At 41.3% G+C, this 25,785-nt stretch overlaps 1 protein-coding gene across 2 annotated transcripts in view; it reads left to right on the forward strand.

The window, feature by feature from the left end:
* The window catches only part of LOC125905419 (ubiquitin-conjugating enzyme E2 E2-like), a 100,087-nt gene that overhangs the window by 62,415 nt on the left and 11,887 nt on the right, over window positions 1–25,785 (forward strand). For both annotated transcript variants that reach the window (XM_049603370.1, XM_049603371.1), the window contains exon 4: window positions 12,713–12,845. In XM_049603370.1, the coding sequence (XP_049459327.1) occupies window positions 12,713–12,845 (133 nt within the window). The remainder of the gene's footprint in view (window positions 1–12,712; window positions 12,846–25,785) is intronic.

The following is a 25,785-nucleotide window of genomic DNA, read 5'->3' on the forward strand; positions in this document are numbered from 1 at the left end:
GAACAGGGTCTAAATGTCTGCACCTCCTGCTTCCTGACAGTGATTCCGACTCTCTCCTGGCGGGCTTTCTGTCTGTGAGCCATATTTCTTTATTTACCTCTTTGTAATAGATTTGTGTGGTGTAGCATGTCTGTACACTCCCTGGTGAGTCACTGACATTTGCGCAGTGCCCTTGAGTGTAGAAATATAGCTGAGGTGCTTCAATAATAATAACAGTTTGTTGGTGGGCCAGATGTTGAAGTGTCAAAGGCATTAGAGACACTGTAAGCAAACATACTGAGAGCTCTGGTCAGTTAAAAAATGCAGGAGTGTTTTTTTTTTATTTTTAGTACAGATCTTTGAGATTTTTACAGCATCATAACCTACATAGTGCTGTGTTCTGGAAATATTGACTAAAGGACTTTATTCTTGTGTGTAGGTAGAGAGGGTGCCCTTTGAGGCAAGTTATTGATTTTGGCCTATATAAATAAAACTGATCTGACTTGACCCAAAGCACAATTGAAAACTGAAGGGCAATGGCCCTAAGGTGGCCCTTGAAGTTTTCTGAGTCTCTCTTTGGAGATCATGAAACCCTGTGTTATATATTTAGTATCTAATACCTGTTGATATTATACTAACATGGTGCACACCCTTAAACCTGCATTAATGGAATTTTGGCCACAACATGTTGGAAACATTCAGTCAGTACATTAATATGACATTAGAGAAAATGTATCTTGTCAGTCCAATTAATACTAGACTTTTACAATACATGTAAACATGTTATTCTAAATCATCCATCCGCTTCTCTGAGGCCGGGTTGCAGGGGCAGCCGGCCAAGCAAAGCACCCCAGACGTCACTCTCTCTCAGCAACACTTTCCAGCTCCTCCTGGGGGACCCCAAGATGTTCCCAGGCCAGATGAGATATGTAATCCTTCCAGTGTGTTCTCGGTCTGCCCCGGGGCCTTCTGTCAGGAGGATATGCCCAAAACACATCCAGCAGGGGGCACCCAGGAGGCATCCTGATCAGATGGCCAAACCACCTCAACTGACCCCTTTGGACGCAAAGGAGCAGCGGCTACTTTGAGCTCCCTCCGGATGTCCAAGCTCCTTACTCTAACTCTAAGGTTGAGCCAGCCACCCCACAGAGGACCTCATTTCAGCCGTTTGTATTCGCGATCTCATTCCTTCGGTCTCTGCCCAGAGCTCATGACCATAGGTGAGGATTGGGACGTAGATGGACTGGTAAATGGAAAGCTTTGCCTTCCAACTCAGCTCCCTCTTCACCACGACGGACCGGTATGGCGCCTGCATCACTGCAGAAGCTGCACCAAAGCGCCAATCCATCTCACGCTCCATTCTACCCTCACTTGTGAACAAGACCCCAAGATACTTGAACTCCCTCGCTTAAGGCAGTAACTCTCCCCCAACTCGGAGAGGGAAATCCACCGATTTTTCGGCAGAGAACCATGGCCTCAGTTTTGGAGGTGCTGACTCTCATCCCGACCGCTTCACACTCGTCTGCAAATACCTGTGTATGCTGGAGGTCACGGTGTGATGGAGCCTTGTCTAAGTTATACTAAATCAAATTTCTCAAAGTCGGACTAACACATCCAGATAATGTGATAGAGAGCTAAATTACTCCTGCATGTATGATTTCTCTGGTCACCATATCCAAATAGAAACAATAAAAAGCAAAAGCAACAGGTGGGGAGTTCTTTATTAGGCGTCAAACAAAGGAAGCTTGCAATAAAATTGCAATGGTGACTTCTTTTTCACCGTATGCAGCAATTGAAAATAAACAGTGTAGCAAAAGCTAAAGAAATTCCTTTTTTTATTCCACTTGCTAGAATGATGAAAACTTTATTATAATAACAGCTAAAATGTTTTTGCAGATATCTTTTTGCAGCCATCCCTGAATCCCTCACAAACCCTGAGCTTGAAAACTGTTAGTGTATGCAACTTGACAGAGATGGACAGTCGGGTCTCCTCTTTGTCACTCAGCCTCATTAGCTGAATTGATTAGCTAACGCAATCATTGATACACCCACAGGGGAACATGATAAATGATGCCACTTTGAGCACAGAGGTCACAGAGCCGCTGCTCTAGGCTGAAACCAAGAGTTTGTAAGGTCTGTGGAGCTGCTGATGTTTGAGCTGTTTTTCAAGCCAGAACTTGGAGATTAAAAAAAAAAAAAAAAAAACCTGTACGAGATGCCTGTATAAGATTTGGAAATTATTTCCCGCAGTATGGGTGTGACATTTATGTACAGAGCAACCGAAGTCTAGAAAGTTTAATATCTTGTGCACACAAGATATGGATCTTGCACACATAGGATAATTACTTGTGTACACAAGTTAAAGGTCTATGGGTCTCTATAGTTAGAGGTCTACGAAGGGTGCAAGCAGTATTTGGAGGATAGCAGCTAATAGCTTGTGTTTCGTTCTAACAGGTAGTATCTTTCAAGCTGATGAATTCCAAGTCTCAGTTGATACCACGCATGAAAATCATTATTATTTTTAAGATTTTTAAATTGTTTTATTTATTAAACAGGAAAACCAGATCCTAACTCTTTGAGCTATGCTACCATGCGGCAATGACAATGCTAACATGCTGATTTTTAGCAGGTAGAATGTTTAGTGTTTATCATCGTAGTTTGGTGTGTTAGCATGTTAACATTTGCCAAGTAGCACTTAGCACAATTATTGGACAGGTTGAAATGTTGCCCTGCTGGTGGGCCGTCAGAACATTATCCAAGTTATTAGAATTCCACCACTTGAGACCATAAATGTGAGAGCCAAGTTTATTTTTGATGCCTGTGTGCTGGCAGTAGCTGTAGCCGGAGACATTAAGTTTTCGGGTCGTCCGTCTATCGGTCGGTCACATTCTCCTGAATTTCTTCAATTTTGGCACAAACGTACACTTTGACTCAACAATGACCTGATTAGATTTTGGTGGTCATAGATCAAAGGTCAAGGTCACTCTGACCTTGTCTTCCTCATTATTGTGAACACAATATCTCAAGAACAGCTTGAGGGGATTTCATCAAATTTGGCACAAATGTCCACTTGGACTCAACAGTGAACTGATTACAATTTAGTGGTCATAAGTCAAAGGGCAGAGGTCCGTGTGACTTCTTGTTAATGTGATATCTCAACATGACCTTGAGGGAATTTCTTCAAATGTGACACAATTGCCTACTTGGACTGAGGAATAAGCTGATGGGAATTTTGTGGTTGAAGGTCAAGGTCACTGTGACCTCCCAAAGCATGTTTTTGGCTATAACTCAAGAATTCTTACACTAGTTATGGAAAATCTCACACAAATGTCTCATAGGATAAAATAATGAAGTGATGACATTTTGTATTCAAAAGGTCAAAGGTCAACATCACTGTGACATCATAATTTTATGCATAAATCACTTTTCTGGTCATTACTCAACGTCATATCTCAGGAACATAAGGGAAGACATTTGGTCAGATACTGAATTGGTGACACTAATCTCGGGTGTCCACTAGGGTTGGGCGGTATGACCTAAAATTCACATCACGGTATAAATCGAATCCCTTCACGGTAACGGTATATATTGCGGTATAAATTTAAGTGTAAAAGTTATAATAGAAGTGTTTCTGAATGGGTTTTGTAGTCCCTTAGCAAAGCAACAAAAACAACAAAGGCAAAGATATAATGTATTTTTTAGAGCATTTACTGTGCAGAATGCAGATCTCAAAACTCAAAATCAAAACCCAGTACTCTATGGTGCAAAATGTCCCCTGGGATCTGTATCAAAAGGTAATTTCCTTCTTTTAGCAAAATCCTAAATGACTGAGTTGTGTTTTTTCCACCTGGACCTTTATTCTCTGCCATTTCTCCTCTAATCATCACGCTGTAACCTGTGACAGGCTGCTATGATACCACAACTATCACACATTCACATATGGAGTTTTTTGTGGAGTCCCTAGCGTCACATAGGTTTACATTACCAAAGGTTTAGGACAAAATCTCTTGCCGAAAACCAACTCCCGTGTGCGCACGGCGAGAGAGGAGAGGGAGAGACGCTGTGCTGCTGCCAGAGGAGACACTGAATGAGTTCCCTCTGAGCGGTAAGTCGCTAAAAGAGTCTAAGAAGTCCGGGGCTGTTCATAAGACATTAACTCACTCACTCACAAGTTCTCCAGCAACACATGTTGCACGTGCTATGCTAAATCACGGACGTGAACCAGCTCCTCTTGCTCCGCTGTCTCTGTGTTCGCAGCCATTTTCACACTGAGGCAGGTACGATGACGTCATCGATGATAGGAAGGTAGAGCGCAAATCTCTACCATGGGCCAAATTTATATAATTTCTACCATCTACCGCATATACCGTGCAGCCCTAGTGTCCACCTTGAAACTTTGCTGATTGCACAGTCATCTGTGCTGTTGGGGGGAAGATGTGTGTAATTTTTTAATCAAATTTGTGCATTTACAGACAAGATGTCGCCCCATATATAAAAAACAAACAAAAGAAATCAAACAGAGAGATACTATTAAACCATTGAACTGACAAACCATAATTAGCCAACACATTCAATCACAGACTAGAGACAAAGGTCAGGAGAAAGCACAGTGTGTCCTTGAGGAGATCTTTGAAGACTCTGGGCAATCGATGCCCTTTATCTTCCTCTTCCGGATGCCTGTTGTGTGTTTTCAGCCTGAGGAGATTGAGGCTGATGAGAGGAATAGAGGATGATGAAGCGGAGTACACTTGCTCATCACTGTGTCTTTCAGCCCTTGTGTGTGTTGAGCACTCTGTTTAAACTGCAAACAGTCTTGTTTCTGCCACCCCCCCTCCTCACTGTAAGCTTCTTTGTATGATTTGGGGGTGGCTGCGTGGCAGTGGGACTCGGCTCCACTGATCTCTACACGGCACAGAGATTTTAAAAGAGTGTTTATTATTGTGGCTACACAGAGCTAACATCTGTCCCAGAGGTCTGTCCCAAAGCAGGACAAGCTGCTTTTTATTCTTTCTCCCTCATTTTCTCTCACTCTCTTTTGGTGTAGCAGTGATTGTATTCAACTGTCAGTAAGTGTTGACTCTTAAAGTTAATTTCCATACAACAGTGAATAGTCACAATGTGCAGACGGTTATTGTGTTAGAGCAGCAGCTGATGTTGACCATTCCTCATGCTGTGCTGAAATTTGTAAGTGAATGGAGGGTGTTGATTCATGTAGCCCAGCAGTCTCACACAGCTGGAGGATTGTTCTTTGATATCATGCGTCACAAATTATTTTTGAGAACACGCCAACATTTCCAGAGGTTCTATGTTTTCGGGTTGTACCACTCTCAATGCATACGACCTATGTGGTTGCATCGGTTGGAGGACTTGACTGGTTGGCAGAGTTATTTTAAGTATGGATGTTTGATATGTAGGCAGGCCTGGTTGCCAGTACTGCCCCTCTTATAGGCTACTTTGCAGAGCAGAGGAAGAAAGAAGGGCTTCTACAGAGTTCCCGTGAGATGAAAGGAGTCATATGTTATGTTGCAGGCTTTGCACCAGATGATTTGTTTAGTGCTAGATGGAAAATTAAACCTCTGGAATGAAGCAGAGCAAGCGGGATTTCATCTGATAATTCAGAAAATCAAAGGCTTGTTTTACAAGTTGGAAGCAGAAAGTACAACCACAGATAGATAGATAGACAGACAGACAGATAGACTTCTTGTAAATCATATTATTCTATCATTTGAAGTTGGAACCACATTGTGACTGTTGCAGAGGATATACCTTTCTTGAGTTGTGAGTTAACACTGGTCGATGTGAGGTTGGTGTAATGAATACACTGTTAATCATCATGCCTCTGAAACATTTGCAAGTGAATTCTCAGGCCATAAAACATACATTCCAATTAAATGAACTGATAAACTTCTAACTCTCTACACTTCATCTTCTTACTTTGAAAGTTTCTCTGTCATAAGTCAGAGATTAAAACAAAAGCCAAACTGTGCATGCTGTGTTTTTTCAGAGATTATAAAAAGATGCCAATTCTGTCTTCATTCACAAATTTTAAAAGGTGCGCATCATTTGATACTTATATTTAGAAGTTTATGTAAACAGCATATTCAGTTTCTCCGAGTGCAGCATTTTCTGACTACTACACACCTTTAGGGTGTGCTGGTATTATTCAGGTTTTAGGAGCATTCTTTGGACATGTATACAGCGCATTTGGTATATGTGTCTCAGCTGGGGTTTTTACAGGAGTTCGCGACACACGGCCTCTCGCCTGTTTATGGTCAGCTCTGTGCATTGTCATAGATACATGGTGCACAAACCAACTCGCCAGCAGTTTGCAAGGCCAAAGAGAAGCCCACATTTCTGGTTCAGGAGGAGAAATACGCCTACTTTTACACATTATGAAAGACTTGGATATCAACAGGTTTTTGGATAGGCGCAAATATCGCAATGTCGACCTTTACGAGAAGATGGATGAAGGAATGAAACAAGGAGACTGTGTTTGCAAGATTGAACAAGTCTGCCACAGGAAGAAAACTTTGAAAAAAATCCTAACATGATGCAAAGAAGCGAAATGGGACAACTGGCTCCAGCCGTTCCACCTTTACATGTTTTGCTGTGACAAAGGACATGTTAGGGCACATTAATCAGAGTATGCAAGACTGCATGTAAACAGGAATATCAGTGAAATATTCATTAGCCATGTACAGAATATTGTCTTTTTCGGAATAGGGGAATAAAGTAGAAGATAAAGTAAAGTAGTAGATTTTGTGCATGTAAATGCAGTCTCTGAGTCAATAATCTGAAATCAGCAGTAGCCTTGAAGCTAGAGAAGGTTAACGTTTCAAATCCCCAAACATTTTATCAAATCCCCAAACTGGCTGGCAAAGTGTATGTGAAGAAAAGTGCTCTCTGCTCCCTTAACAACCACTGTGGAGGTGCCCTTGAGTGGGACATTGAGCTCCCAGCTGCTGCTGCTGCAGCAGTACAAGGCTGTGATTGTGCCTGTCTGAATGTGTGTGAGCAATGTGTGCAGCAGGGAGTTGCTGTGAAAGAGCGCAGAGCTCACTAGACTTTTCCTTGCTAAATAAAGGTTTAAAAGCGTAATCTGACATACTCCCGGCCCCAGGTGACTGAGTACGCTGTTGTTTCTCTGTGATGTCCTAACAAGTTGTCACATTATGGTTACTATCTCAGCCAAAACTGACAAACACCCACTGAGTTCAAACGTTAGTCATATTCAGCATTTCTGTGCTAAATTGAGACTGCAGAGCAGGTCTGAGTTTTTCTGTTAGCTGAGCTCTGAGGAAACGCAGCAAACCTGTGTAGCCACCAGTGAAAGCTCCTCTATTTTATGTTGCTGTGGGTGTGTGTGTGTGTGTGTGTGTGTGTGTGTGTGTGTGTGTGTGTGTGTGTGTATGTGCCTGAGTAAAAATAGTTTTCAGGAAGAGCTACAAAAGAGATGGAAGGGAGGGACGGGTGAAAGGTAGTCTGAGATGGTGGGGTCGGGTGCATAGTGAGAGTAAGATAGTATTGAATTTCAAAAGTGTGTGTGCATGTGTGTGTATACACTGACTGCAGGGATGCAGGGATATATATATATATACATATATATATATATAAAGGTCTTAATACTGAAGCAAAACCTAATTAATTGTCTCTATCCATACGATCCTGACTCTGTCGATTAAATTTTAAATTATACAGACATTATTTTGCATAAGATTGCACTTGCAGTCTAATTTTTAGGATTCTTTCACCACAGAAATGTCAGCAAAGTAAGACACTGTAGACACTTTGTGGTCCGCAAACCTAGAGGTGTTTAATCCTATATCTAAAATATATTCCAAGGTTCTGATGCTTTTCTCCTGAAAAAGTAACTAAAAACCTTTCTTTAGTTTATGCAGAAAATGTAGTCTGTGACAGCCTAAATTAAATTTAAACAAATTATGGCCAAAAAGACTTTCTTGTAACTTAAATTGTAAAAGAGGCGTGTGTAATTCAATGGATATTTTTCTTTTAAGCTGCATCAACTTCCAAGTACAAAAACTTAAATAGCCCCTATTTAAATCATTGGGTCTCCCAAAAGTTGTATAACTCACTAATAGCCAAATCAAGAGTATTATTATCTTGCTGTAAGTCATGTGACAGAAGGAGGCGGGGCTAAAGGAAGTGCTGGTGCGCTTGCTCCATGGATGGGGAAGATCCAGGTTATGTTTTAATTCTAAACCTGTTCTGAAAGAACTGATGAAAGTATTGATGAAGAACAGAACAGATAAGGAGTATCGATAAGAGGAGTAGCATCCCACCGATACCCATCCCTATTTTGCACCAGTTGTTTTTTAACGTAAAGCAAACATTTTTAATCTGAACGTTCATATCTGGTGTGAAAGAATTGGACCAGTATATGTACTGAGTGGGATATTGTACTAAAAATAAATGGCACTGATTGCATCCAACTACAAACTGCGAGCAGGATATAAATGTCTTCTTGTGTGGGATGGGGTGGAGCACAGCATGCTTCTGGCTATTTAGGAGATGTTCATATTTTTGTCTTGTTTTTTATTTTTTGCCTTCCTCAGTGAAAATAAACAACCCAGTTCAGGAGGGACAATCCACCTTTTACAGTTGATGTGGTCAGTTAATCTTTTTATTTTTCAGTGGTCATTTCTGTTAAAACTTCACAGTTGCAAGGGAGCTAAAGGATACAGAAACAGTCTCATCTTAATTATAGAGCTCCTCTAGCAGGGTGCTCTTGGTGCTCCAGGCTCATTAATAATAGCTTATAGTGTTGAAATTGACACCATGGGAAATAGCCGGGTTCATCAACGCCATGCAGCCTTCATTATGAACAGCGCTCCTTTCCCCTCCGGCTTGAGTTTTGGTATATTCGAAGCAGATCCCAGATTCTTAAAGATAATTCCCCAGCAATCGAACATAAAGACAGTCAAGTTTAAAGCTGGTAAGAGAGCATACCCAGAGGGGAATCATGGAGGTGTGCACCCTCCATCATTTTGACAGGCCTAGGCAGGTGGTAGAAATATAGATCCTTCTCTACTGGATCCCAAATCTGCCCTCCTGTCAGAGCGGCTTGTACCAGGCTGCAGAAACAGAAAAAGGAGGTGCTGCTGGCAGAGCTCTAAACATTTCCAGATGCTGCAGACTGAACTGTGGGAACTTTGTGGAGAGAAAAATCAGTGGTTGGCCAAAGAGGCCTAGAGGATGATTTTAAATGTCTACCTTGCAAAAGGATTTTACTAATAGTGGGTTTTTCGAGGTTTTTCATTGGTAGTTTGTGGATTGAGCTCACCAACAGTTGCTCTTATGTGATGATATTCATTAAAATAAAACAGGCTTGTGTAACAGACTTGACTTTGTGGTTTGTCACAAAGGGTACATTAAGTGTAATAGGGGAAATAATAAAAGCAATAATCATTGTAATAAAAGCTGTGTGTGTCACTTAGAGTTTTATTCCTTTCTGTGTAGAGAAGACCATCGTAACACTTAAACGCTCCACAGAAACCTTTTATTATATTACTAATAATAATACTGTGTATTCACATAGCACTTCTTGAAAAACAGATGTTCACAAAGTACATAGTAAAAGCTGCACAGCAACGATGAAACTGTAAGTGACTTAAAAGATAGAAATTAGTCAACTAGATTCTAAAATTCTTGCAAACCAGCATTACATGGCTCGGTATTGAAACCAATGAAACCATCCCTTCCTTGAAAAATCTTGTTTTAGCTGATGTCCGGTGGTTTAACCTCTCACATTGTTGCAGCGAAGTGCACTGTGACATCACTGTTAGATGTGGTTTCAGATGCATCACAGCATCAGCACTGTTGGGTGTGGTCAGAGGTTAAACAGATGTAAAACTCGACAGGTTGGTGAAATGCTGCTTTTGAACAGCCAAGTTACTCTTTGAACAACAGGAGTTGCTGCAAATATTAACATCACAGTTTTGTAGACGTTCAGCTGGAAGAGGTTTTGGTTCATCCATTTTATTCAGTGTCTCTGAGACAGCTATGAAGAGCTCACAGTCTCAAATCCAAATTGTTAGGCTTGAAAAAACAACAACTGGTATCATCTGCACATAGTGATAGAAAATGTCGCACCAGCTGATGATGTTATTCCAGGGCAACTTAAAAGTAAAAAAACAGTGTAGGACCAAGTATGGAGCCTTGAGGCACACCACTAGACACTGTGAGTTAACAGAAGGAAAATAGATCACAGTTGTGACCGAAAACCAAGTGGTACAAGAAAAACAATATTAGCGCAGAACCACTGACATGACCCACTGCTTTCATGAGCTAAAGCAGGGTTGTCAAACATTTGGCCCGGAGGCCAGAACCGGCCCACCAAAGAGTCCAGTCCGGCCCACTGTCTGACCCTGCCTAATAGTGATGCAGTTGTGAAGGCTAAGAGGTGCCAGGTTTCAGGAGCAACAGTGAGTAGCTTTTTTCATGTAACATACTGCCTCAGAGGCTTTTTACAGTTCCTTTCTTTCACTTAATTTTGCTGTGGTGTTGTCAGGATTATTACACAGCAGTGGAAGTGTATAGGAAATTGCACTTATTCATCTGGAGACATCACAGGCTGTTTGTCATCTGTCTTGTACATGGATTAGCATTTTTAAAGTGTCCTTCTTTAAACAGAAAGAGGGACAATGTTGAAGTGTTTGTTATTTATAGGATATTATGCAGTGGTTTTACTGGACCAGCCCAACTGCAGTCAAATCAGACTGTATGTGGCCCATGAACTAAAATGAGTTTGACATCCCTGGTCTACAGTGTCTGTCTCACCAATCACAGTAGTGTGTTAATTGGAAGGGCTGCAAATCAGAATTTTCAGCACGATACGATATTTCCTAATATAACAAAGTCTGAATTCGATACAATTAAATTCGGAGGTCTGTGATCAGTGTGAGACAATATCAGTAAATATCCTCATTCTCTTTGTCTTGGCTACTTGCCATTGCATTGCGTGTTTAGGAAGGAGGTGTGCTCGGACAGAAACAATGACACAGATACAGACGTGACATGGGAATTTTAAAATAAAGGCACAACTTAAAAATGACAATATGTATTAATGTTCTCACTTTACAAAGGCTGGCTCAGTGATTGTCCTTTACCCAATCTCATTTGAGGTCACTGTAGCCAAGAGAACATGTATTTTGAAGGCCAGGTGTCTATATTTTTGAAGATAGGCTTTCCAATCTAGTCTCATCTCATCTAACTGATATTGAATCATTGATCATTAAATCCATAAATCAATCCAGATCAATGTATTGCTACACTGCCAAAAATTGGTCGAAGCCAGATTTTAAAATGCATTGTTTGATTGTAAGTCTTAATGGAGCCACCTAGGAACCACTTTTGGCGAGATTTTGGGCACGAAATGCAGTTTAGAGAAGGGTCGGTAGATGCTTTGAAGCTGTGGGTGGAAGTTTGGCTTTTGAAAAGTGGATGAACATGTGCTTGTTTTAAGTACTTAGGCTCAGTGCCAGAATAAGGAGAGCTGTTACAATAATAAAATCTAATACAAAGAAAATCAATAAAGGCACAAAGGGACCACAATGGAAATACGCCTTAGGGCTTTATTGTGATCTTGACTTTTTCTTTCTTGACTGAGCTGGTGTTTTCATTCTGAAATAAAAAAAATTAATAAAATCAATCACCATATTTTGTCGTCTACCCAAGTCTGGCAGTGCTGTTCTACAGCCATCGGCATATAAAAATCTACTTGACACATAAACATAGATTTCTCCATCAGTGTCAAATCAGGCCGCAGCCTCGTGCCGAGCAGAGCGATTTATCGGCCCTCTTGTCCCCCGTTGGCCCCGGCACACTATCGCTCTCTAGGACTATTTTTATCCATCCAGGAGAACATGTCGGCATCCTTTCCCCGGCCCGCTCCCATAATTCCTCTCTGTGTCCAAACACGCCGACAAGAAATAGGTCTGCAGTGGCCCGGTGCTTTACAACAGGCTGCTGTTTCACATGAACAACTCCACTCACACTCTCATCTTACATTTATGTACCTCACACATGCTCTCACTGACTCGGCCTCCTTCCCTCTCCCTCGCTGGCTTTCTCTCTCTCTCTCTGTGTAAATGATGAAAGTAAAAGTAATACAAGAAACCGACAGGGGCATCTGGCCTAATTCCAATAGAAAATGGAATTGGATTAGTGCCTCTCTTCTCACAGCTGTGCGTGTGCGTGTGCGTGTGTGTGTGTGTACATGTGTGTGTTTGTGGCGAGAATCAAGGCAACAATGGAGCCCAGCAGCAGCCAGCTGCCCAACGGTGAATCGCTGATGAACAGTGAGGAAACAGAGCCGCTGCTGCTGCTGCTCATCACCTTCCTGTTAGTGTGTGTGTGTGTGTGTGTGTGTGTTTGTGTAGGGGGGGTTGTTTGGTGTGTGTTTCATGCTTGCCCGCATATCCCAGACAGATCAGTCATCCACATGACATTGATCATACTCATCATTTCTCGTAGCTTACAAATGCAGCCTTTGTTATTTACACAGTAGTACTGTTGCATAATCTTAAAGAACTTTAAACGGCAGCTGTGTGCGGCTGATTTAACATCTGATAATCACACACTATTTATTCAGTCCCTCGCTGCTGCAGAGAAAATTGAGTTACACGATTAGAGCGTCTCTTCCTCTCTGAACGCCTGCTGGTAGATTAAATTTCTCCCCTTTTCTTCCTTCTCTTTTTTGTTTTTGTGATTGTAGTGCCGGTCCCAAAGGAGACAACATCTATGAGTGGAGGTCGACCATCCTGGGCCCTCCAGGCTCCGTGTACGAGGGTGGAGTGTTTTTCCTGGACATCGCCTTCACACCAGACTACCCTTTCAAACCACCCAAGGTGAGTGGCGCCCTGCAGCTATGCAGCGCCGCCCCCCGCTCCTTCACCCAGAGCTTTTGAACAATGTCACTATTGTCCCAGCAGGCTGTCAGCGCTTAACCCTGCTGTCCAACAACAATGACTTGTTTAGGCTTTTTCACCTACTGCACGTTGACAAAATAACGGGTGACAGCAGCACAGAGAACTGAAGCTGGTCCAAAGACAAATGATGGATCTATACTTTGTTTTTTGGGATATTCCTGCAGTATGATGTTAAAGGAACAGCCAGATGTCGGTCTATATTTTCCTTATTTTTAACAAGCCTTGTCTGAAACACTCCAACAGACATTCCTACGAAAGCTGTTCATTTCATAAACCAAAACTATGGTGACCTTTCTTCCATAACAAGATCTACTTTTCTGCAGTCAAGAGCACAGGTAGATTTTAATAATGTCAAGTGAGCATAAAATATTGTATAAGCCGCAGTTTCAGAATGGCAATGTTCAGATTTTTAGCATCAGTGTATTGTATTCTAGTGGAATAAACCATAGAGTGTATAAAATATTCATTGATGTCATTCATTGGTTTGTGGACTTCCATTTGAAGCCTTGACTTTGACATTTTTACCAACGCCATCTTGGATTTTTGGCGCCAGAAGTAACCAAAGGTTAGTGCTAATGCTAGGTGCTCACTTGTTCAGCACGGTGCATATAAAGCTATGATTAACTGTGATAATGCTAATGCTAATTTTTGCCGGTGAAACACAAGCTTGAAACCATTGAAACAAAATATACTTACTGGAAAAACTAAACATCCAACTCCTTTGAGGGTCTTATCATAATAATAAGCTTTGTTTATATAGCACCTTTCAAAACACAGTTACAAAGGGCTTTTCAAAACTGAATAAAAGACAAAGCAATAAAAATAGAATACATATCACAAAAAATGCAATAATAAAGCAGTTAAATTCACCAAAAGGCAATTTTAAACAAGTAGGTTTTCAGAAGCGATTTAAAAGATAAGACAGAGTATGCAGCCCAGGGGCCTCATTTATAAAGCTTGCTTACGCACAAAACGGGGCTTGAAAGTGGCGTACACCACTTCCCAAGCAAAGGTTGTGATTTACAAAAATAAACTTGGCAGGAGAATGTGCACACCTGTAAGCAAACTCTTAGTCATGCGTGTGCACATTTTGGAGACACTGGGAAGTGGCAACGCAGACGGTGAGGTGGAGAAGTGAAGTCAGATTTTTATTGATGTCTCACACAAATTTAATGTCACGCTATATCCACCTTAGATCCATGTTATCATTGAAATGAAATCCAGCAGCCTTATTTTGCGCTTGGAGTGAGTGATAATTGTTTTATAAAAATGTTGTAAAATCCAACTCAAATCCTGAATTGAAATTCTTTCTAAATACGTATTTAATCCGCACTGCCTCTAATGTCTCATTGTCCACTCTGTCAGCGCAGGAGGGGGAGAGGATGGCGCGACTGCATGGAATATATTTATTTATTTAGCTAAATATTTCCAGTGCATTTATCATGTCTCGAAATACAGCCATTAAGCACAAGTGTTACACTCATTTCATCAGCCCTACTTAGACATGTGCTGTTCATGACAAAACCGGCATGAAGAAACGTGTTCGCCTATTACACTTTCATCTTTGAACTGTATTTCAAATTACACGTTGTATTTTGGGAGAGGGATACCACTGGTTCATGCTGTAATTCAGGCCGGGTGTCTGATCAGACTAATTGCCATAAACATATAAATACTGCGGTGACCCTCGTGCGTAATTGCGAAAGATGGCACTGGCACATACTCCTTTTTGCCTCCACCTTTAATAAATGTGATTTATGTCGCACATCAATGTCAAACATCCTCAAATTTAAAAGCAACACATTAACTACATGTTGGTAAAGGAGTAGAAATATTTGGTCTACCTTTAGATCGGACCACCTTTTTTTTCTCTGTCACTGTCCGTGCAGTCCCACAGACACAGCTGACAGCATCAGCAGCGTTGATGTGTTGCCACTTTTTTTGCTTTATTAGTGATCCACCAAATAAAACCTTTCTTCAGTCCTCCACCTCCCGTTAAAGGGTCTCGAGCTCAGTCTCCGAGAAATTCCGTTTTTTGGTTCGTTTCTCACCCGTCGCCGTGACTCACAACGAGAGAACACTCACAGGCCGGCTTATTTATATGCAGATCGCATTCATGAGGTGATTTGCATGACCATTTATGGTTGAACTAGGGCGTGTAGAGGGTGGAATATGAGGCGGATCTGGATGCGCACAACTCATGGAGGTCTGTGATTTATAAAGAGAACATTGCGTGCAAGTGTGCGTGCACACGGTTTTATGATTCAGATTATTTTTTGGCGCACGCCATTTTCAGCTTTTGGGCGCACGTCAACTTTTAGTATGAATCCTAACCACTCCTTTATAAATGAGGCCCCAGATCTCCTCAGGCAGGTCACTCCAAAGTCGTGGAGCTCTGACTGCAAAGGCTCTGTCACCTTTGTGAATTAATCTAGACCTTGAAACAACAAGAAAAAATACATCTGTTGATCTCAGGGTGCGAGAAGGAGCTGAGGACAATAAAAGATCTGTTATATAACTTGGATCAAGGTCTCTTTGCACAAGGAATTGCAGTAATCTAAACAGCTGGTTATGAATGCATGAACAACAGTTTCCAGATGTTTGATGGAAAGGAATGATTTGATTCTCGAGATATTTCTGAGATGCTGGAAGCTGGATTAAACCACTGAGTTTACATGTTTGTCTACACTGAGGGTTTTACAATACAAGGAAACGCTGAACTTGACCTTTATAGACAACCGAAATGTTACAGTTAAGGACGCATTCACACTGGCGCTATTTGGTCCGCTTTAAACGAGCCCTAATCCGCTTCCACGGATAGTTCGGTTCGTTTGGAGTGGTGAGAACGCTCATTCGAACTCATTCGGACGCTTAAAAACTGGAGATCTTGGTTCACTTGTAAGTGAACCCTGGTGCGGTTCGCTTACAGTGGGAAATGCAAACGGACTATCCAGCGAACCAAAGAGAGGAAGTGACGTAGAGAGCAGAGCATTTTGGTTAGAAAAAAAAAAACAAAGCCAACAGCGCGAACCAGGAGAAGCAGAGGTAAGAAAAGAAAAGGTTGGAAGATGTCTCGTGGGCAGACGTGGAGTAGTGAGGAGGTGCAGGCGCTGATTGATATATGGTCCATTGTTTTCGTGGTGACCAAGCTGGCGAAAGGTGGATGGATTTCCATTTTCGGTCCTGGCCAATTGATGAGCTGGGTTTTCTTCTTCCTCATGCTTTTTTTCTTTCTGGTCAGTGGTCATTTCAGGCAATACCGCCCCCAAACGAGCAGCTGTTGTAACTGCGTGATGTTTTCCAGGCGGTTTGGTCCGCTTTAAAGAGTGCGGTGTGAAAGTGAACCAAACCAAATGAAGGACCACTGAAATAAAGTCAGCTACGGCTATGCCTATACCTGAACCTGGGTTTACGCCATGGTTATGTTACTTAACCAACTTATTGCCTTGGCAGCAACTTGTCAACAGCCACCTGTCACTTCAAGCAGCCATGTCCTTCGCTATGCATAACTTTAATAAGATTTAAACAGGTGAGTTATATAAAAATTCACCACTGGTACAGTCATCATGAACAGGTAAATTAGCTATAGAGATAGATAACTGTTTTTTTGTACCAGACTGTAAACATATTTGTGCTGTACAGTTGGGCATTTAAACATGGAGGTCTGTGTGGATTGACTCACTTTTAGAGTCAGCCTCCAGTGGCCATTAGAGGAATTGCAGTTTTTGGCACTTTCACAGTTACTTTGTTACTTGGTATGTTTCAGCCCCGGAGGTTGCTGATAGGAGGGTCCTCGATACAATATTATTGCGTTTTTAAATATGCTGTGATATACTGAGTATTACTATAAAATATATTGTGATTTATTAACTTTATTCAACTGGAAATTTTGTCAACATCTGTTTTATCTAATAAGATAAAGTTTTCAGTCTCTTTATCTCTCTTAAGCCATTTTTGCAGCAGCAGCAGCAGCAGCTAAATGTATCTAGTGGACTGAAAAAGCAATATCTGATATTACTCTAGTAGGCTACCTAAAGTTTAATTTGTATTTGTAATATTGATCATTTATACAATGAAAAAAAGTTACAATATTGCCACACAAATGACTGTTATGCTGTGAGCTGCGATAAAAGTTAAGATTAAAAAAGCACGATGCAAAACTTAATCTAAAAGGGTTTTAATTTAATTTACTGGAATATAACTAAACTGATATGTTTTGATCAAAAGGCCAAGACAAGAAAAATCAATTAATTATTAGTCGCAAAAATTAATAAGTCACACATATATATTTCAGTTTAAAAAAAAGGCTCAGAAATCTGCTAAAACTCGTTCTAGTTTTTATCAAATGAACAGGAGGAAATAGTACATTTGTTGGGGACTATTTTCAGCTGTGGATTAATCCACATTTGGTGCTGTAAGATTTGGGGCAGCAGGACGGTGTGTGGGAGTCAAAAATAAACTACAGTGTGTGTTTTTGTGGTAATGAAGGCACATGTGTTGTTAATAGTTCTTGGACAACAATGGAGCTCTACGGCTCAGAGGAAGATCTATCAGGCCTTGATACACACACAGTACTTGTTAGTGGAAACATTCGCTGTTTGTTCGGCTGTGCTCGTGGGATTTGCTGACAAGAAGAAAAATATAGAATATGACAACATGTAACCTTTAACTTTCTTGTTATTGTGTCCCCTTTTGATATGCTCGCATTCAGCAGCATTTGGCTTCCCTCCAGCGAGGCTGTGGGTTTGTGGGTATGTGTGTGTGTGTTCTGCTGATGCAAGTCTGTGTCAGTATTTACACATTAGACTGGCTGACAGCGGTTGCCACCTCTCTCGGTTTGAGACATGCCTCTGAAATATCCCTCGGTTTTGGTTTCTAGAAATACTCGCTTTCTATCGGCTATTTGGAGACACATGTTGTTAAAATAAACTAAAGAAAAATAAACTGTAAGTATTTTAGGATATGCACGATATTTATCTTGTTTTAATATGGAGCATTCATCATGGAGAGGCACTCGGCTGGCTGTGGGTCATGGCCGAGAAATGAAAGAGAGTTGAAAGCAGCAACAGAACAGACTTTGATTGAGATAGCATGTGTGCAAAGCTTGTGCTGAGGCTGATGCTCAAGGAAAAGTCAGGCAGTCACCACATATATAAAGATTCTGATTTAGTTCTGGAAGATGATTAAAACTTTGTTGCTGCTGTTGCTTATTTCATTGTGCCAGGGAAACAAAAACATCTTTATTATTAAAAATAACTGAACTGTTTTATGGTCAATGCAGCATGAACAGGCATAAATTAAACCATACACATTTATGAAGCAACTTTCTTTTTCACTATATTAATCATAACCCACTTCTGTTATCTGTTTTATATAGCTGTGAAAACATCAACAGATTTCTCCTTCAGACAACTGTTCAAGTTTCTTGCCAAAAATTCTTTTTTACAAGACTAACATTACGTTTGAACACATCATTTTAACAGTGTAATTACGGCCAGTACTTGGTTTTACTGAATAGAGCTTGAACGCATCACAGTGTAACTCAGTGCAATCTCCGTCAGCTGTTAGTTTTGCACACTGACTGCTATCAGCTAACATTAACTAGCTCTCCCGCTGATTGCAACACAGATTCGCTGTTCACGATGTAACATTATCAGGGAAACAATAGGGTGCGTTCCCTGAGGCTTGGATCGTGAGTTTACTGCGTCTTTTTTTTTCCCCGAAGGTGAAAATCTCTGTTCATCCAAAGGGTTTTATACTGTCCTAGCAACGCAGTCATACTGGAGCCGTGCTTGTTAGCCTCTGCGAAATTAATGTGACACAACAAGAATACATCAGTCACTGCCGTCGGTTCATTTTATGCTGATAGCAGTCAACAAGGTCGATATCAGCTGATACAGATGTTTGGCCTCTAAGTCGGTGCGTCCTCACTTTCCCTGCAATTATATTTGAGACTAGACATGTACAAACACACGAACATATAGGTTAGTTGAACTTATATCCCTTGTCCAACTTTGATCTTTTCATGTCTCTCTGAAAATTTTCAACAAGACGAACAACATCTGCAATTGTAAATTTGGGCAAAGATATAAGTGACTGGGAGAAAATGCGCTGTCCAGGCTCCATAGTAGCAGTTCAAACAGCAAAAGATCATACGAAAGTGGTGACCAGAAGTGGGGATTCCCTACTCCCGGTCACGGTCACCATTTTGTGAAATAGGCCTGTTGCATATCCATGGTTGGAGACTGGCACCAGCCACGAGCCAAATGCTGGTAAAATGTGCAAGTAGCTGCTAGATTTGCTTCACTCACCAGCCTGAAAAAGCAATAGTAATCTATTGAGTGGCTGACTGATTTTATAGTCCACCAGCCACGAAAAAAGTTAGTTTCGAGGCCTGTCACATAAATTGCTTAAAACCGTGTAATGCTTGTTCGGTATTATTTTCTGTGCTATGCTTGCAAAGTCTTAGTATCAAAGCTCTAAACGTTTTGGATACCCAGCCAATCTTTAGTCTCTAATTTCTCATGTAAACTATAATTTTGGTCATTTTAGACTATTTGAGTAAAGTTCGTACACAGCTGCTCTGTGTTGAGACTAAATTTAACATTGCATTTGGAAGTTTGGTTAATTTTGTGAAATTAAAAAAGTGTTTGCTAAGAGAAACTAAGGATGCACAATAATATTGGCTTGTCATCGTAACGGCCGATATCAGCTTTAAAATGAATTATTGGAATCGGCCAACATGCTGAGAATATCGGCACATCATCAGTATAGACCAATATCAGCTTTAAAATGAACTATCATAATCGACTAACATGCTTTTTCTTATTTTGCACAATGAATAAATATTACATACATGGACAAGTATTGAATTTAATGTCTCCATCTGCAAATGGGCCGTTGTCATAAGAGAATGCATGTATTATATGATGTTAAATCCGCTGCAGAAGAGACTTGATGACCACAAAAATTAGGAAGGGAATAAATGGATATATCAATATTAGTATCAGCTATCGGCCGAATGAGTTGTTACATATCTGATACCAGCAAAAAATCCAACATGGTGCACCCCTAAGAGAAACCTTTTTATACAAAGTAAGAAGGTTTTTATAGGAAAATCTTTATACTCCACAGTTTTGCTTTAAAAAGAAGAAGCCACAGACTTGTGTGAATGACTTCCTGATGCTTTCCTAATAACTAGTTGGCAAATGTCTCCCATGCAGCCTATTATGCTGCGTCCACAGTGATAATTTAAGTAAATGATAATGTTGGATGTGAGTCATTTCTGCCTCATCTTCTCACACATTCAGCCACTAAAGGGAGGCAACTGTGTTTATGGCAACACTGACACGTTTAGGGTTTATTTTGTTCAGTAGAAAAAACATGTAAATTCCTCGATGTTAAAAGATTACTGGTATCAGCAGTGGAATTCCAGCATATTTTAAATAATGTCCTAGAAGAGAAAAACAAGTGGCTTCCTCTACCTGCAGACTGAATAAAACTCCCTCTGCTGTGGATTAGATTTGAGGTTTGATTGGCCATTTCATGCTGAAAGAAACTGGAATGTTTTTACGACAAATCACGTTTATTGTGAATTTTGTCGCAGCCTTGGGTATTTAATTTGCAGTCTGGTGCGAAACGTGACTCCCAAAAAGCAACAGTGTTCTCCTCGTTCCCTCCCGACCAGCTAAAACTGCCTCCTTCCTGGCAATCCACGCCGACGGGGAAACTGAGCTCGTCTTAACTCTTGGCCTCCTGCTGCCTTGTTTTTCCAGTCTGGCTGTGAGCTGTGCCATCCAGCAGCTCACCGGCTCACAGCCACCAATCCGACAGCTGCAGCTGCTCACTACACTGGCTCGCTCTCTAATGTTGGGATGATAAAGCCAGTTAAGGCTAACACCGATACTCTTAGATGGAGGTTAGGGGAGCCATGGACGTTAATTCAGTATTTGTATTTTGGTCTAACGTGAGTCCATTCCAGGGCCTGTTGAGCAGAACCACCCAGTGACAGGATGAGAGATTAGACTCTAACATTATCCCCCTCTATCAACTCTAATTTCCTTGTGGCTTTGAACTCAATTCTGCTGCACACTTTATCTCCCTTTGCATGATATCATTCTCATTCTCAAACTGTTTAACGTGCCATGAAGCACCATAAAGTCGAGCTCAGACTCAGGGATGATCGGCCATTCAGTACATTTCCTCTTTTAAAGCGAACCTTTCTGTTCGGTCTCAATTAAGATTTGTCATGATGACTGCCTCGTCATAAAACTATGGAGCAGTTCAGCTGCTTTTCCTTCCGTTTGCCCAAAATAGCTATTAAATGTGGACACATTTAATGACATCCACTGTGACATTACACACATTTGTCAGCTGTCAGAGAGTTTTGTTACCATTTTGTTTCAGTAGACCATTGTGGGCATTTCTGAAATCGGAAAATTCCGTGATAGTTGTATTATACGATTTAAAGGATTTATGCATTAATGCGATGGAGTGCCTTGGTTTTTCAGGTGCTTATGTGACGCTCCCCGACCTGTTATTTATCCTGTTCTATTTCTTTAATGCAGCAGGTGTGGGTGGAGGGATTGTCCTTGTCGGGAGCACCTGGGCCCGGTGCTCTCAGGCTATAAATACCCTGTCACTCTTCCTTCGTTACTTTCACACTTCCAACACCCCACACTACACGCAGACTCATGCTTTCACCATTGATTCTACTGATGAACACATTGCATTGTTACTTTATTTTGTTTTTTCCTATGTTTAAAATTATTATTTTTATGTAAATAAATTATTAATGATTTTGCCTCCAGACTGGCTTTAGAGCCAGGTCATGACAAATACTATACTGAATTAGCTTACGGGCCGACTTTGTCATCTGCACGTGCTCCCAGAGGAGAAACTGGCGGATATTCCTGTAGGCATCATAGGTGGCTGCCTCGAGGGCCAACTATAGGGGGGCGCCAAAATTGCACCTACAATAAAGGCATTCAAAAAAACTGGACTAGGCGCCGATCACATTATTTTTACAAAATCGTTAATAAAAGGGGAATCAAAACAACAACGGCCAGGTTTTTCATCTATGTTGTTCATTGTTGCCTCCGCTTTCCAATGTATGAAGTGTGGCGATCCTGTATATTTTATATTTGACAGTCAGCTGATGGCTTGCTCACCTCCAGACACACCCACTGGTGCTATCGGCCAGTGGGATAGCTCGATCAGCTGAGCGCAGGTAGACCGGCCCCTACATTATGCCGCTCCTGGCAGCATGGCGAAAGTCGTCGGCGAGTGAGAAATGAGTCAGAAGTCCTCTACGTATTCGGCCTACCACGGCATTTTACACCGCTCAAAGTCTGCGAAATAGGTCCGCTTCCCTGTGGAACATCATCCATCCGGCCACCGGCCTCAACTCAGAGATTCCGCCACGGATATCAAGGGATCCTACGGAGCCTCCGAGCCCAAAACAATGCCGGAGCGTTACAGCATTCACACATGGTGCCGTGAGTTGGCAAAAGCCGGGGGTTACTTTACGTTTCATTATTCCTTATTTGGAACCTTCGGGTTGAGTTATTGTTTTGAAACTGAACTGAGTCAGAGCGAACAGTGGATTTTCTTTACCTCCTTGTTTACGAGAAAACCTGGGATGGAGTTTTCTTTTGTTTAGCGAACTGTGTGGATTGGACTGAACTGAACTGAACTGTGATATGTTATTTGGAAGTCCCGGAGTGGAGTTTTTTGTTTGAACTGGATTGAACTGACTTAACGGAGCGGAACATTTCTTTTCTTTGGTGAAAAAAATATATACTTTCTTGAAACTGATTACAGTTGTATTTGTATTTTTGAAAATTGAGTATAATTCTTTTGTTCTACAGAAACCAGGTAAAAACAGTTTAAGTTTGGTGTTGAGGGACCTGTTTTATGGGTTTTATGGTTTCTTTGTGGGGTTTGACTGAGTAAAAGAAAAAATATTTATATATATTAAAAAACAAACCTTATGGGACAGCTTGGATGTATTCTTCTTTTTTTCTTTCTTAATGCTTTGCAAAATATCGGATCGGACTCTGTATCGGACTCAGTTTCAAAATAAAGGACTCATATCGGATCGGATGCAAAAAAAATGTGATCGGGACATCCCTAAACTGGACATAAGGGAACAATGATCCAAAGATTTAATGCTAATGGCAGGTCTGTAGTATGCAGAGCTGCAACAGTTAGTCAATTACTTGATTAGTTGATCAAAAGAAAATAAATTTTGATAACTAATTAATCATTTTAGTCATTTTTCAAGCAAAAATGTTAAACATTTGCTGGTTTCAGCCTCTTAAATGTGAGAATTTGCTGCTTTGCTTCATCATTTATTATAGTAAATGAAGAGTGTTTGGATTTTGGACTGAAGAAATGATTTGAAGAGATCATTTGGACTCTGGGAAATAAGTAATTTCATGTTTTTTTGACATTTTATAATTGTGAATATAATCTGCAGATGAATCGATATTGAAAATAATTATTAGTTGCAGCCCAAGAAGTAGGGCTACCAGTTTTAATCCTGGCAACTAGGGATGCACTGAATATTCGGTAACCGAATATAATCGGCCGAATATTGCAAAAAACCACACATTTGGTATTCGGTGGAATAAGTTAAAAGCAAGGCCGAATAATAGCGGCGTTTTGATAACACAATCAAACGGCGTGCCGTGACGGGCGGAATAAAATGTCGGCAGTGTGGCGATCCGTCCGTCACGGCGCTCGCATTTGCGACTAAAAATAGTTTTGAGCGAGCAAAATAGGCTTAAATCATTCAGCACACTGTGCGAGCAGCCTTCAGATGTCAACCAGCAGCAGAAACGAAAGGCGAATCCCACCGACTGTGGGTTGAACGGGGGTCACAGACACAGACAGTAATGTATTCCTAATATCCTCTCCTTGGTGTCATGACTGCCCAGAAGTACCTGAACAGCCGAGCCAGCCGAGCACAGGTATGTGGCGTGTCAGAGGAGAAACAAACCTTTCACATTTCTCTCTTTGTGTCAGTAACGGCCCACAAACCTCACCGCACTTTGGGGACTGTTCTTTACTTATGAAGGGACTGTTCTTTACTTGTCAGGGGAGGAGGGTGGCTGGTTGATTCTTATTTTATTTATTTATTTTATTTTGATCCCCCCTGTGTTAATCACCTATTGATGCTGTTTTTGAAGTATGAATAAGTCAATAAGTAATTTATTCCATTGAAATATCATTGATGTATTATAGAAAAGTGATTTATCTTTTTATAAATGACAAAAGGCATATCTGCCTCATTTTCGCTGTGGTATCGTGATACTACTCAGAACCGTGATGTTTTCATTGGTATCGTACAATTTTGATACCGTGACAACACTAATCTGGAGGGGGTTCATCTGCAAAAACTACTGAAAAACTAAACAATGATATTCGGTATTTCGGGACTCGGTATTCGGCCAAGCGTTTAATAATATTTGGCTTCGGCCACAAATTTTCATTTCAGTGAATCCCTACTGGTAACGCGCTTCACCTTAATGTGTTCATCAGTGAGTGATCGTCACAGTCAGAACATGCTGGAGCATTGACAGGTGGAGTGGATGTGGATGTTGGGATTTATTACTGATGTTTATTAGCTTGGTTGTTTATTTGTGTTGATTTCTCATTAGCTCTTGTTCTTGTTTGTCATTAATACAATAATAGTAGTGATAATAAAGAGAATATTTAGGCGGCACTGTGGACGCTCCGTCAGCACTTCCTTTACTCCGAAGTGTGCACCTTGAACAAAATATATTGAGGCCTAATGTCAGGATTGCCGAGGTGTTTAGAGATTTTCTGTGAAAGCTGTATTTGCTCTACAAAACACATGAATGTGTTTGTCAGAAAGAGAGCTGCTGGGATACAAAACGAGGATACAGAGGTTGTGTTTAGAGGCTGAGGGATGAATCCATAATACAGAGGGGATGTAGGATTAGACCCGCAGCTTTTGTTAGGCAGAGGCAGCATCATAATCTATTAGCATCAGCCATGATGGGATTACAGGCTGTTAATGAGACCACACAAGCTGGCCAAGGATCTTTTTCATGGCTGCTGGGCTGCCAGCTTTAGCATGCCGCCGCTAACCGGAGGTGTAGGAACAGAAGAGGGAGCAACTCAGACAGGAGAGCTGCCCTCAACCAGTCACCATAAATCACCTCGTCTCCTGTCTGCCTTTCCTTGTCACAGCTCCGGAAATCCTTTCATGTAATGAAAAGCGGCCTGTTTATTGCTCTGTCTGTCTGTCGTGAGTCAGCTGGCGTCCCCTCAGTAATACCAGCGTGGAATGTAAGGAAGAGAGGGCTGGGCTCGCATGCGACCGTTGTTTGTTTCTCATATGAGGAGGATATGTGAGGGGAGGAATGGCGAGTTAATCAGAGGATAAAAGAGGGAGGAGCGGGAGGAAAGGCTGCAGTCACAAAGCAAGCAGAGAGGGGGGATGGAGCCTGAGCATGCTCCAACTGCCTGTCCTGGTCAGCAGTCTTCATTTAAGCAAGCAGAGAGGTCAAAGGCCACTCCTTAATGATGTTGTGCTCCCTGTGCTGATGTTAGGCTCTGCTGAGCTCTATAGGACTCTCTGCACTTCAGATCTACAGGGACTGTCAGTATCACCATCATGTGTCTCAGTCAGTATCCACTATATTGACCTGTGTATTTACTGCAGAATATCCTTCAGGATGACCCTGGTCTGAGCCGGTCCGATGCTACGTTATGATTGGCCAGTATGTGACCGGGGGCAGGACTACTCAGAAATACTCATTACACTCTCTCTATTTTTAGAGTTTATGTCTTAAAATTCACTGGATTTAAAGCTGAAGCTGGTAACTTA

The sequence above is a fragment of the Epinephelus fuscoguttatus genome, linkage group LG17 (assembly GCF_011397635.1).
Source record: "Epinephelus fuscoguttatus linkage group LG17, E.fuscoguttatus.final_Chr_v1".
Classification (NCBI taxonomy): domain Eukaryota; kingdom Metazoa; phylum Chordata; class Actinopteri; order Perciformes; family Serranidae; genus Epinephelus; species Epinephelus fuscoguttatus.